Below are 13,959 nucleotides of genomic sequence, written 5' to 3' on the forward strand. Positions count from 1 at the left end.
AATTGCGTACAAAGAAAACTGTTTTAAACCAAGCCCAAGATGGCGGCGATCGGCCGGCTGCAACGGGTGCGGCACACGTGGGAATTTCGAACAAAATTCCTCTTTTTGGGGGGCATTTCGTGGCTGCCGTGACGTTTTGAAAGCTGATTTTATCGCACTTCCTGACCGCATTCAGCGTTAATAATTTGAGTGCAGGTTCTCGAAAGATAAACATACCGAAAATGTGTTTTTCTCGAAATCGATTTTTCACCATTTTCAAGCGTTCTGAGACTTGCGTCTCCCCTTATCTCTATCTCTATGGCTGTTATATTTAAGAATTTTTTGTTACCGCAGGTCTTCAAGAAATTTGATTTTCTTGCCGATTGCGCATTTACCAACAATCTGAAAGTTTTTAACTTGTCTCGCATCGAGGCATCCTATATACACCCGAATTTTGACCAATCAAAACCGTTGTTTTTTTTATACATGGGACCTATAGGAAACTTCGTAACTGGTAGTATCAAGGAGCTCTACTGAGGCTGGCATCAGTGCGCTTTTAATTTTCAGTAAACTTGCGACGTTTTTACCTGCCATTAACACTAATAATAGCCTTTCACTATTGTAAACTGCAGAATATAATTAATAAATAAATAGCTTTCTGTTGAGAATTATTCGCCTATGCTCATTATCATCAGCAGCTACATTTTTGCGCCACTTCACTCGTCAGGGAATTTTGAACTGAAATAATCAGGGAAAACCTTGAAAAGTCAGGGATTTTGAATATAGTGGTTTGCTAGACACCCTGTTTAATTCACATAAACTCTTACGCTGAGCTTCTACAGAAGTCGGACTGGACAAGCAGCTATTACAATGCAGTTTTCATGGGCGCGACGTAATCTCATAATGCCTTGTGATATAGGTACCATCATTTGGCAACCTGGAGCTAAAACTTTGTGGCAAAAGACATGTAATTATAAGTTATTTACTGAGCGTAGGTGAATTTCTCGCTGTGATATGTGTTTAATAATGTCTCATACATAACTCTAAAGCAGAACTGCTGTAAGAAAAATTTGATTTCCTTAAGCAGTTGTCACTACAATGCAAAAAACGAGACCAAAACAAGTGCGTAGACAGTGCCCTGTCTGTGTACCCTTCTCATCTTTTATGCTAGGACGATAATGACAAACCAACATTCCCAAGCTTCCGTCGTTTAAGAAATTTGAGTGCACCTCAAATTCTGCCCTAAGTGGGAATAATTGTGGACAGTATATCGCACTTATCTCATCCGAAATGACACTGCTTCCTCTGCCTTGGATAGCCAGTGCACTCATTGCCGAAGGTCAGTCTTAATGATAGTGGAAGTGAACATATGGCCTCTGCTTTGAGTGCCTTGTAGTCAGCTTTCATGCTTTTTGGATTGCCGCATGTATTCCTCTAAACAATGCCATTCAGTCACTGCTCACTGCCCTGATATGTCTGTGCTCCGTATGTGTGTCTAATACAGGTTTGCCCAATGAGTCATGACTACATCTTGTTTCTTCTAAACATGTGCTGAAAAAAGGTCCTTTACTTTATCATTAACTGGCTGATGCATTTACCTCACAAGAGGCATACATCAAGGCACTGATGAAACGTTCACATTCATAACCTTGTCTGCACATCTGTGCCAGCCAGCTAGTCTAAAGTGGCGGTGGGAGCTAAAGTAGGTGACGTATCTTAGTTTTTTCTTTTTATGATTTACTGTAGCATACACCAGGTGCTTCAGAGCTCATGCTTACTTCTTAAATAATGGCATCTATAAATTTCATGGGCACCTTTGTTCTATGCTTACGAGCATAGAGGCAGTGGCATCCAGTTTGTCGTTCCCTACCAAATCACGCACCTAAGTTTATGTGTAATTATTTAGCTTATTGTTCTTAAACCCATACTAGCCTTGCGATAATAGGAAAAAACTTTCTCACCCCACCCCTCACCTTCTTTTTGACCCTTTGTCATGGTCTGATTTAACTCGTTCATCAGGTGGTATGTTTTATGACGCTGAGCTAGTGATTGCTAGTACAGAGTGAAACAGGCACTTTCATATTTAAAGATTGAGCGAAATGTAAAATTGAGATGGAACGTAAAGGTGCAACATGTTTTTCTTTTTTTTTTTATCTTTTGCCAAATTCCACAGCATGATACCTGCATGTCACTTGTGTTACTTTGAGTGGAGATAGTCATTTTGAGTGTAACTTCAGTTATTGGCCTAGTCTGGTTGCTTTGAATTGCTACAGTGCAGGCAAAACAAAGCCTTACTGACCTTTGAAGTGTATCCACAAGCCAATAACTAAAGCCCCCGGTGTGTAGTAATCCCGATCGCCATCAGCTCGCGAGCCAACCCGAAGAGGTAGACGAAGTGGAGCAGGAGCCTTGTTGGCACTGCACTGTTGGTTCGAACGCTACCCCTGTCGCTTTGGTTTGCAGACGTTGCCTACGGTTTTGGTGCTCCAATAAACACCTTACACTTGGTGGAGGTGTCTCGATCGTCGCCCCAGTCCTCGCAAATTTCACCCTGGAACTTCGGAACCGCACGCTACCGCCTTCGGTCACAATCATGCAGGATGCTCCCAGCCAACCATCGGCGCCCATCCCTGCCACTCCTGCCACCATCTTCTGTCCCGGGGCACAACGCCCCCGTGACCCACCTTTCTTCAGTGGTACCGAGGACCATGACGTTGACGACTGGCTGGCCTCTTTCGAGCGCGTCAGCACTTACAACCGTTGGGACGATTCCATAAAACTGAGCGACGTCCTCTTCTACCTCACGGACGTGGCAAATCTGTGGTTTCAAAGCCACGAAGCCGATCTTTCGACGTGGTCTGTCTTCAAGAAGAACTTTGCGGATGTCTTCGGCCATCCTGCGGTACGCAAACTCCGTGCCGAACAACGCCTCCATGCACGGCTTCAACTTCCCGAGGAAACGTTTACCAGCTACATTGAGGACGTGGTTGACCTTTGCAAGCGGGTCAATCCGTCCATGCCCGAGCCCGAAAGAGTCACACATGTTCTAAACGGTCCCACTGATGATGCATACTATATGATGTCGGCCAGGGACCCTACTTCCGTATCCGACATTATAACCCTGTGCCAGAGGTTTGACGAGCTACGAAAGCAACGCACTTCTACGCGGCGGGCTGCCGCACCTGCCGGCATTGCTGGCTTGGCACTGGCTACGTCGTCTGTGGAACAGTCTCAATTTATGCAGAATATCCAAGACTTCATCCGCGAAGAAGTTGCACGCCAGCTGTCCCTCCTCCATCCAGTTCAGCCGACCGTCTGCACTTCGCAATTAGCGCCGGCCAACGCGCCATCCATCTCGCCGGCTATCCGCCAAGTTATCGAGGAGAAAGTCGCCGAAGCGCTGCCTTCTAGTGTTCCCATCGCTCCTGTGCAAGCCCCACTCACTTACGCTCAAGTAACCGCTGCAATGCGCGGTCCGCTTCCTACATAGTCTTACCAGAACGGCCCTACATTTTATGCTCCACCTCGTTTCATGGCCCCTCAGTCTCCGATCCCTCGACCGCGACGCCGCATTACGAACCCATGGCGAACCGCCGACAATCGCCCAATTTGCTATGCTTGTGGGCTCCCGGGTCACGTCGCTCGCCTTTGCCGTCGGCGCCCGCTTCATCCTGAGAACGCAGTCCGTCAGTACCACGGCGATCCCGAGCCGCCCTTGAGCAACGTCTCTTCTGGATTGTCTCCACCTCAGGCTCAGTACTCGACACGCCTTTCGCCTTCGCCTCGCCGACGTTCTATTTCGCCGATGCTCCGGCGACAGGGCCCTACGCAAGGGGAAAACTAAATGCCACAGTTCCGGAGGCAAGAACTGCGCATTTGACGAACTTGTTAAGTCCTCCGCCTTCTCCCGCCAACGTCATTGGAGTGTTCGTAGAAGGTTTTCCCGTTCTTGTGCTGGTGGATACAGGTGCTGCCGTTTCCGTAATTAGTGATGCCCTTCTCCGCAAAATTCGCAAGGTCACAACGCCGCTTTCTGCCTTTTCGCTTCGTACGGCCAGTTCAGAGCGCATCAACCCCGTGGCAGCGTGCACGGTACGAGTTTGCATCAAAGACATTACGTATCTCGTCGAGATGGTGGTGCTTTACGCCTGTTCCCACGACATCATCCTCGGTTACGACTTTCTGTCAACTCACAGTGCTGTGATTGATTGTGCCCATGCTGAAGTTGAGCTTTCCCCTGTTTGTAATGTTTCCCTGTGTGACCCGCCTGTGTGCCTTGCTAAACTCCTTGTAGCTGCAGACACCGATATACCTCCCTTTTCTTCTGTTCTCGTTCCCCTTATTTCAACATCTGCCCTCTCTAGTCCTGTTCTCTTTACGCCCAAACTCGCCTCCGCCCACCATAACCGCCTCCTTCTTCCTTTCGCCATTCTAACGATTTCTGATGGCAGCTGTGTCATCTATGCTTCCAACCCTTTTCCCTGCCTGACGGTTGTTCTTCGCGGGGAGTGCCTCGGCTACATTGAAGAGCTGGACCCTGATCGCACTTACATGTTCTCCGAACCTGAAGTTTTTCCTCACGTCGCTGCCCTGATGTCTTGTGCTGCTACGAGTGATGAGCTTCCTGTCGACGCCCTTCATCGAGCTATCGTGACCGACCTTCCGTCCACCCAACGGGACCAAATAGTCGCCCTCCTTCAGCGCTTCAGTGCATCTTTTGACGTGTCCCAGCCTTCTTTGGGCCGCGCCTTGACCGTTTCTCATGCAATCGACACTGGTCCTCATGCTCCCCTGCGGCAGTGACCATATCGCGTGTCGCCCACAGAGCGCCGCATCATTCGTGACAATGTCGCCAATATGCTTCAACGGGGCATCATACGACCATCTCTACTGTCTGAAGCGCACACATTTGCCGAAGAATGCCGACAATTGGCGCGCTCCTTCACAACGGAGAACCAGGCTCAACAAAAGCATAATCGGGACCCTACAAATCCAGCGCCTTCATATCCCTCAGGTGCCCTCGTTTGGCTCTGGGTGCCTTCCTCTGTACCCGGCCTCTTATCCAAACTCCTATCGCGCTATCATGGACCTTACCGCATTCTCGAACAATCTTCTCCCGTCAATTACGTAGTAGAGCCCTTGAACCCATCTCCAGATCATCGCTGCCGCTGCCGAGAAACTGTACATGTCGACCGCCTCAAGCCGTATTATGATCCCCCTACCCTTTCCTTACCATGAGTCGCCAGGATGGCTCCTTTTCTGCCGGGGGGTATTGTAGTAATCCCGATCGCCATCAGCTCGCGCTCCAACCCGAAGAGGTAGACGAAGTGGAGCCGGAGCCTTGTTGGCACTGCACTGTTGGTTCAAACGCTACCCCCGTCGCTTTGGTTTGCAGACGTTGCCTTTGGTCTTGGTGCTCCAATAAACACCTTACAGGTGTTTCTGTTTGGACCAGCTGAAGCCAGCAAATACGAGCACAAACGATCAGATTCCCAAATCTTCACTGCGATGGCTCAGAGTTAAGGCACTCGACTGCTGAGCCCAAGGACACGTCACTTTTACCACACCTTGGCAGCCACTTTTCGATGGAGGTGAAAAGCATGGCACCCATGTACTGGTGCAATGTCAGTGTGTGTTAGTCTGTAGAATAGTAAATCAAGTCAGTTAGCTAGTTTATTTCTGCTGGTTTGTGGCGAGGTAACGAAAGCAATTCTCAGAGTCCTGTAAAACTGGCCAGCAACAGAGCTAAAGGATTTCATAATGCATGATATGTGCATTCCTTATTCTACAGAAAGCATTTATGTAATACAACAGAATGATAGCAGTATAATAAAGTGATAGATGTTTTGTGAGCATCAACCATCGTTAATACTTTACATTATCCAAATTTTGGCTCTCCTTAACCTGATATTTTGTGGGCTAAAGGTGATTGACTTATTGCATTATTATTTCAGGATGAAAAGGTATTTTCAGGCCTTAGTGAGGACAGCATTTTTTACAAGCTGAGTTCTTCTGGCTTGATCAGCTTTTCGGATTACATTTTTCTCCTCACCATACTCTCAGGTATGAAATGCATCCATAAATTATAGTCTTGTGGGTTCTGTTGGCTGGCAGATTGTATGTGCATACGTGGAAGCAACACTGCTTTGTTCATTAAAGCATCCTCTTGTTGGCATGAACGTGGGCAATAAATGCAAAAGAGCAAAATGGATAAGACCAAAACTAAACAGAGGAAGACAGGTTAAATTCTGGATAGTACAGTAAAATTTTAATTTGGAAAATTTGAACCAGGAGCATGGTTCTGGCATATGCCTACGTAATTCTATGATGTCAGATGCGCATTAATTCAGACAGGATTGCTCCGATTATTTCATACCGCAGATCGTGTTGAGGTATGATCTGCACATCCCTGATCACTGAAGTAGACCTCTCTTGACCTGAATTGCATTGAACAGTGATGCGTGCGCACTTTGTTTGCGTTATGGCAGGCACGGTGACAGTCAGAAGGTCATTTTCAAGATCAAGCTCTGTTGCATAGTTTTGGTTTCACTTTCAATAACTTTTTGGCACCCCACAGCTGCGATTGGACGCGCACATCGGCCAGTCGCACTGCTTTGTACGCTGCTTGGTACATTACTGTTTTATATTTATTGGAAATGGTGTCATACACTTACTCGTATACCCCTCGCATTCACCCACATGCTGCTTTTAGTGCGAGGAAGCTGCGCACAGGTCACGCGCAGTTTCACCGCAATGCTTTCTAGGCATTGGCTGTCAGGTGAAGCGTCCCCAAATCACGACGGGGCTGTTTTGTGCTGCTGCTACTGCGTTGCACTCTGAAAAGGTTAACGGAGGCCTTGGCGTTTTGGAGCAGTTCTTCAATGCTCCTGGTAGTGTCCACAAAACAAAACACTTGAAGAAATGTGGAAAAATCGTCGTTCGCACTTGTTTTTCATGTCAAATGCAGACAACTGTCGTGCAGATGTTCATCAGATAAAATTGCTGATGCAGATGATTTTCAGTACAGTCAAACGTTGCTATAATGAACAGGGATATAGCGATTTAGCGGATAAAATGAACTAAAATAAAAGTTTGTTTGGTTTATAGTTTATTTCTATGAGAGTTCTTTCTGTGTAACTTAACGAAAATTTCAAAATTTGATGCTAGATTGGGTTATAACTAAGCAGTTCTTTTGTATTAAAATGCCAAAATATATGTAAAAGGGCTGGAAAAAACAAAGAAACGCAATTTTTCAGTCAATAAAATCGGCCGCCGCAGAAGTGTGTCTAAATTTTCGCGTTCGCGTGCCGCATCATTTAGCGGCGGCAACAAAAACTACCGCCAACGGCTTATGGCCTCCGAGATCACACACACACACCCGGCGCATTGGTCTCGAAGGTCATGAACGGCCATCGCCGGACTCGAGAAGCATAGCTGCCACAGCTATACCATTGCCTCATCATGGCTTGAGCCCCTGCCATGCCTCTGCCACTGTGACCAACCCATGCGCTCGCGCTACACCAGAGTTCATTGGCTCTGTCGCGCAAATTGTGCGTGGAGGCAACATTCCTTTTTAGTATTCATTTTTGCTCTACAAAATGTAACGAAAAGCAAGATTTCATGTTTACACCAAGCTTTTAATTAAAAAATTGTGCGTTTTCGCACCTTTGTGTTGTCCATATTAATGCGCATTTTATTTAATTTTATTAGCCAGTTTATTTACAGAACTTTGGGTGCGCACTTTTATAACAAATATTCATTATCACCAACAAATTTTCGCGCCCCGTACTACTTCGTTATGATGAGGTTCGGCTGTACTTTCATGCCCAATCAGTAATTCGAACTTTCAGTTAATTGGAGAATTTAGTCTAGTCCCTTGAAAGCTGAATTAATGAGTTTACTGTACATGTTAAAACAGGTCAACTGTGAAAAAGTGCCCCACCATTTGCTGTCTTTGTTTACTTTTTTTTATTGGTTTATTATTTAAAATGCGTCAGTAGAGTGGGCACTGGCACTCACGGCTTTGTGGCTTAAATACCCATGTTGGCTGTAAGAAGTGGTTAGTTCTAACCCCAAAACTACTTTATTATGTATACGTACAATCTCTTACAAGAGATATGGTTACAAGAGACACTCTGTTATAAGAGACACATGAAAATGGTTTGGTTGGTTTTCCTATATTTGCCATGTTAACAACATTGCATGCAAAAGACATGGTTTCAAGAGACACTCTGTTACTAGGGGCAACTTCTGCAGGTTCCTAAATTAACTTCACTATTTAAAAGAGACACAAGTAACCCAGGTGCGCTCATGCAACACAGCTGACTCGTATGAACTTGTACATGTGGAAGTTTACATTTACTTACCTAACTTCTGTTTTATATTGGTGTCCTGTTTTGTTGTAATATGTCGGGAATCAAGAAGGGAGTGCCTCCTCTTGACTGGGAAATCAAAATGTCCCTCTTGTTTCAGTCACACAGGAACGTGATGACAATGACTAAAACAATAGGGACATTTTGATTTCCCAGTCAACAGGAGACACTCCTTCTTGGTTCTTGACATACTGCAACAAAACAGGACACTGATATGAAGCAGATTTTAGGTAAGAAAATCTAAACTGCTACACATACGAGTTGGTATGAATTTTTGGTTACAAGAGAAGTCTTATTTGGGTCCCTTGAGTGTCTCTTGTAACGAGGTTTTATTGTATACGTATTTGGTTGAGTTGCACTCGCAAGCTCAGAAGTTGTGCATCAAGCCAATGTTTTGCAGTAATTGCAAAGTTGTGTAACCATACAACATTTTTTATTATTACTGTCTACTATGCAACGCAGAAGTACAGGTCACTTTTAGTTTGTCTCCTTATTACGGCAGTAGTGGTTCACGGTATGTTGCGAGGTTCCTGCCACTGCCCGTTGGGACCATGGTTCTTGTTGTATTAAATATATGTATCAGGTGTCCCAGCTAAAGGTAGCTGAGATTTAAAAAAAAAAGGGGGGTGAGTGTCTTGGGAAGCTGAAGCCAACCGAGAGCTTTTTTTCCTTCCCAGTTGTTTATTCATTAGCAAATACTTAATTTTGGGCTTTAGGAAAAGTGGCAATGCAGCAATTGTAGATAGTCTTGAACGAGGGCTAACTGAAATGTTCCACCAAGCTCCTGTTTATATAAAGTAGCTTTTTTTTTTTTTTTACCAGCCTTAAAAGGTAACATGCACAGTAATAAAAGATTGCACATGACAGCACCCTTGAGGAACAAACTCCGCATTTAACTTGACAGCTCTCCACAATGGAGCTTTACGCATGTGCTTAGGGTGAAAGATATACGCCAGCAGCTGGTCATCTAATAGGTTTTTTCTTTCCTTTTTTTAAGCTGGCAAATGAATTTGTGGAAATGACATCTCGGTGCAGCAATTTCAGTCAGCTGTATTTCCCAAGGATCTACATCTTTTGAATTGAAACTTTGTTCAAGAAGCCAGTAATAAAATTTTAGCTAATTTAGTCATTAACAACTTACGATCTTTGGGGATCAAGAAACATGCTGCATAATTAGGTCACGCCACTCTTAGCAGCCTTCATTTGATATCATTTGCCTAGGATGTTAGTGGTTTTTAAAAGTGGTTACATTTAGCTAGGCACATGGTATATTTGATACTTTCCGAGTCATGAGAACTGTAGCAATTTGAAACATTGAATTGTCCAGTATTCACATGCATAGAGACCTGCAGAAAAGGTTACACATGGAACACACTCTATTTTATTCATATGCATCTGCTCTTCCTGACCATGCACTTAAAGAATTCTAAAGCATTCGCTCTTTATGTGTCTAATTGTATATTGTTAAGGACAAAAATCGGTTTGAGGCTAACCTGCCTGATTACATTTATTTTTATTTTCAGCATCAAAACGTCAGTTTGAGATCGCATTTCGCATGTTTGATCTGAATGGAGATGGCAATGTGGACTATGATGAGTTTGAAAAGGTAAAGTCATAAATTGAACATTGTTTGATTGGTCTGTTGATTCTAATTAGGTAAATCCTTTATATGTATGCTATTTCCCCTTCCAGGCTTAAAATATATGTATTGGGGAATTTTGTCTCTGCAGTGATAGGTGTATAGATGATTTTCTACTTGGTAAACAAAGGGCAACAATATTCCAGTGTGCTGTATTGCCCTCCATGTCTACTGCTGGATTTCCACTGGATTGAGTGCATTTGTTGTTGGGCTCAGAAAGAGTGTGGTGCGGGTGTTTCCATCACTTCACATAGAAACTGAGTGAAAAACCTGGTAGTTTTTCTGTGCAACCTTATTTCCTCTCCATTGACTATGCATATAGTGCATAGAACGTTTCTGCATTGCATTGTCTAGGTATAGCGTGTACCATTTCAGCATGGGCTGAGTTGGCATTGCTGGGAAGAAATGACCTAGGTTTTTATGGGGGACGAGTAGGAGAGAGGGTGCTTAGTATGCCCCATTGCAGCATGTGCCTGTTGCTTATGCAGTAACATACAAGTTTTCTTTCCATGATTTGCAACTTCCATATAGAACCCTCGGAATTCCAGTTGTCTTGGATCATAATCTTTGCAATCATTACTGTGTGGAGTGAAAGGTGTGCTGGTGTTTGTTACTCTTTCTGGTGCTGCAATTGCTGCTGAGCAGGTACCCTTTTGGTCTGTTGAACGTGTGTGGTGGTTGCATTGTGCCCAACCGCAGGTGCAGACCATCATCAGGCACCAGACTAGCTTTGGCATGAGGCATAGAGACCATCAGACAACAGGCAGCATCTACAGGGGTGTGAGCAGTGCCTTGTGCAACTACTTTTTTGGCCCCAAGCTTGACAAGAAGCTCACTGTGGAGAAGTTTCTCAATTTCCAGCGACAGCTGCAGACTGAGATCCTCACACTTGAGGTAGGGAGCTTTCTGGCTTGTGGTCTCTTCGGTGTTCACTGGCCTACAGTACATGCACAGCTATGTGTGCTACAGTGAGTGTAGCATGGCAAAAATGCCACACTAACATTTATTATGTTTTCATAAACAGCACTGCAAGTCTAGATTGCAGTTGCAGCAGTCAGAAGTAGTGAATTCCTTTGCAGGTATATTGTATTTATCCTCCTCATCTGTTAGTTAGAGAAAATGCATTATACTTACTGCTTAGTGTGAAAATTGTGGGAATCTTATTTTGCTAACCAAGCTTGCCTTATTGAATAGTTGGCAGAGTAAAAGATTCCGCTGTGCTGGCTTTCAGTGGCTGATCAAAACAGATTTCTTTAACTTAAATCAGCCCATCAGCACACATCACTCGAATGGCTTGTGATCCTAAGTTCAGATTACTTTTGTCTTTACCTACAGTTCATGACCTTCACCATGATGAACCTTAAGAGCCTTTCACTGTACAGTAAAACCTCGTTGATATATTCCCGGTTCATATGGTTTCCCATTTCATACAGTAGAGCCTCTTTATAGTAAAGTCACTGGGATCAGCAAAAATCTTTACTCTATCAGGGTCTTTACTATATCTGTTGTTGGTGTTGACATGGTCCTGAAGATGCTGCGTGGTAGTTAAATGGCCACTTACTGAACGCGTCTTGTTGCTTAATGAAAAAAAAAAAAAACACTGAAATAGCTTCCATCTCTCTCTTATCATCTGTGCATGCAATTTTTTTCAGTTACAAAACTTCTTTACATCTGGTGTAAGTACCTCTTAAGCATGAGGATGTGGCTACGAATACAACCAAGTTTGATTTCATGTGAAAATCAAACCCTTGCATGAACATGTTGTCACTTTTTTCTGTTTCTGTCTTTTAAAAGGCAATAAATGATAAATGTGCGTGGCAGTCAAGTGCTGCAAGACCGCACACGCTGCACCTCCACTTCTTTCCTCCACTGCCTCATGCTTTGTGCTTCACAGTGCTGGAAATTTTCTCCCATTTTTTCCCTGTCCCTATTTCTTGGTGTACGTTTACTCTCCCTTACTTTCTGAACGGACCGCACCGCCTCCTTTCCATGTTTGCAGACAGCTTTACTTTTTTTCCTACGCGCTACATGCTTTCCCTCATAGCTCCAAAGCCTTTGTAAAGTAATCTTCTCCTGAATGCTGCTAAGCCTGGTGGTAAAGGCATTTAATAGGGCACTCAGTGTTATTTTTGTTTTGTAATACAAAAAAATATTTTCCTCGCGATTCTAGGTAGAGCGTGAGTGGCGATGTCATATCGTGGGAGTCGTCACCGCGGCCAGGCGCACTTTACTATAACTGATTTTTACCAAAAATATATTTACTATAAAGGGGAGAAAATGTACAGCTGTCTATGGAAGATGAACTGGGACTTCAGTTTCACTTTACTATATCAGAGTTTACTATAGCGGGGTTCTATGTTCAAAATTGCAGTCAGTAAAACATCTGCAGTCAGTAAAACATCTCCCTTAGAGTTACACTATTTTCCCCCTAGTTAATGGGTTCCTGAATAACACGATTTCCCGGTGGCTACGTTCGAAATTTCGACAAACTATGGTCGTATAACACATTTTGTGATCAACCGTACATATGCTAACAAGCGCTCGTGACGTGAAAAACTGATCAGCTGTGGTCACCACCATAGTTGCTTTCCTGCAGTGCCAGGTGCAATAGGGGGAAGCATCAAAGAAAGCCAACGAGCCAACACACGAGGCACCTATTCCTGCGGAAACATGACTTCATCAGGAGAAACATGGTGCCATCTTTTGAGGTGCCTTAGGGCATATGGACGAACCATTTGCTAACTACAACTACAGTGAAAGCCTGTTAATTCGAACTACACTACTTGGTCTGATCAAGCAAGTCGGTTCCACTACGGATACTTCGAACTAGGCACCGCCGTGCTTGGGCGGCATGGCCAAAAAAAAAAAACGCCTCCGTAATAGGGAGGCATAGTTAGAGGCTGTGCACGTCCAAAGCAAGGACATAAGGAAACCAGGTAAAACCATAGGAGAGAGGATGAAGCCTAAATGATTCTATGACCGGCATGGCGGCTGGCAGCGCCGGGGGTTAGGGGGGTAGGGGTTTACGGCAGCGGCAGCTGCTTGCCCTTTTCTACTGCGCAACCTCTGAAGCTGCAACTAAATACTCGTTATTTCAACCACCATTAATTCAGAAATACAAATAAGTATTTCTGTCAGCACAGTCCCAGCCAACACCCATGAAAGGCTATGACATTGGACGGGCCACTGCGTGTTTCCAAATAAAAACCAAATCATTACGCGCGACAGTCATTCATCCTTCCACCCATCAGTCATCAACGAAAGCATGTGGCCAGTTGCAATCAGGACGCTGGCTGTTAGCACCGTTTGCTTCAAAAGGCGTTTGCAGTTCCAATGATTGTACGGTGCCTGCCCCAAACATGACAGGATAAAGTGAAAATGAGGCCTGCACTACCGAGCATTGGCACTCTGCAGAGTTGCCTCCAGCTAACCTGAAAAGGTAAACACAGCGTGACGTTAGCACTGCACAGCATCTTGGTGCACTGCCAAGAAATGCGCAGTGAATGCAACGCTGACGCTGTGAAAGGGGGGACACGCTAGCAAATGCTTTCTTTTTTTTTTTTTTCATTCTCAGTGCAAAAGTGGGGGGTGGGTTTATTATGCGAGGGTGTTGTTATGCGAGTAAATACGATAAATTTACCATAATTCAAATGGTTCCTGTCAGCTTTTTCGAGATCATTTGATAATTCGAACTTTTTTACCAGTCCCATCAAGTTAGAATTAATGAGCTTGTACTGTATTCGCTTGCATGTGAGCGGGCTGGGTCTAGGGGAAGCAGCATGAACAGAAGTGCAGCGACTGTAAGCCACCGCGATGGCTTCTCCATATGCCACTGTGTAAGAGTGCAAAGCATCCGGAAACAACCCAGGAAGCGATTCCAGCTCGTCATTCTTTCTACGAACTAGATCTATTGCTAAATATCTTCTGTACATAAGACAGTGCAAATACAGACTGAATTCTGTGAGAGCT

At 44.5% G+C, this 13,959-nt stretch overlaps 1 protein-coding gene across 2 annotated transcripts in view; it reads left to right on the forward strand.

The window, feature by feature from the left end:
• Positions 1 to 13,959, forward strand: part of MICU1 (Mitochondrial calcium uptake 1) — a 35,849-nt gene that overhangs the window by 17,410 nt on the left and 4,480 nt on the right. For both annotated transcript variants that reach the window (XM_084588967.1, XM_084588968.1), the window contains 3 exons: positions 5,934 to 6,042; positions 9,875 to 9,957; positions 10,690 to 10,884. In XM_084588967.1, the coding sequence (XP_084445093.1) occupies positions 5,934 to 6,042; positions 9,875 to 9,957; positions 10,690 to 10,884 (387 nt within the window). The remainder of the gene's footprint in view (positions 1 to 5,933; positions 6,043 to 9,874; positions 9,958 to 10,689; positions 10,885 to 13,959) is intronic.

The sequence above is a fragment of the Amblyomma maculatum genome, chromosome 1 (genome assembly GCF_055883805.1).
Source record: "Amblyomma maculatum isolate TAMU_Amacu chromosome 1, ASM5588380v1, whole genome shotgun sequence".
In the NCBI taxonomy this organism is placed as follows: domain Eukaryota; kingdom Metazoa; phylum Arthropoda; class Arachnida; order Ixodida; family Ixodidae; genus Amblyomma; species Amblyomma maculatum.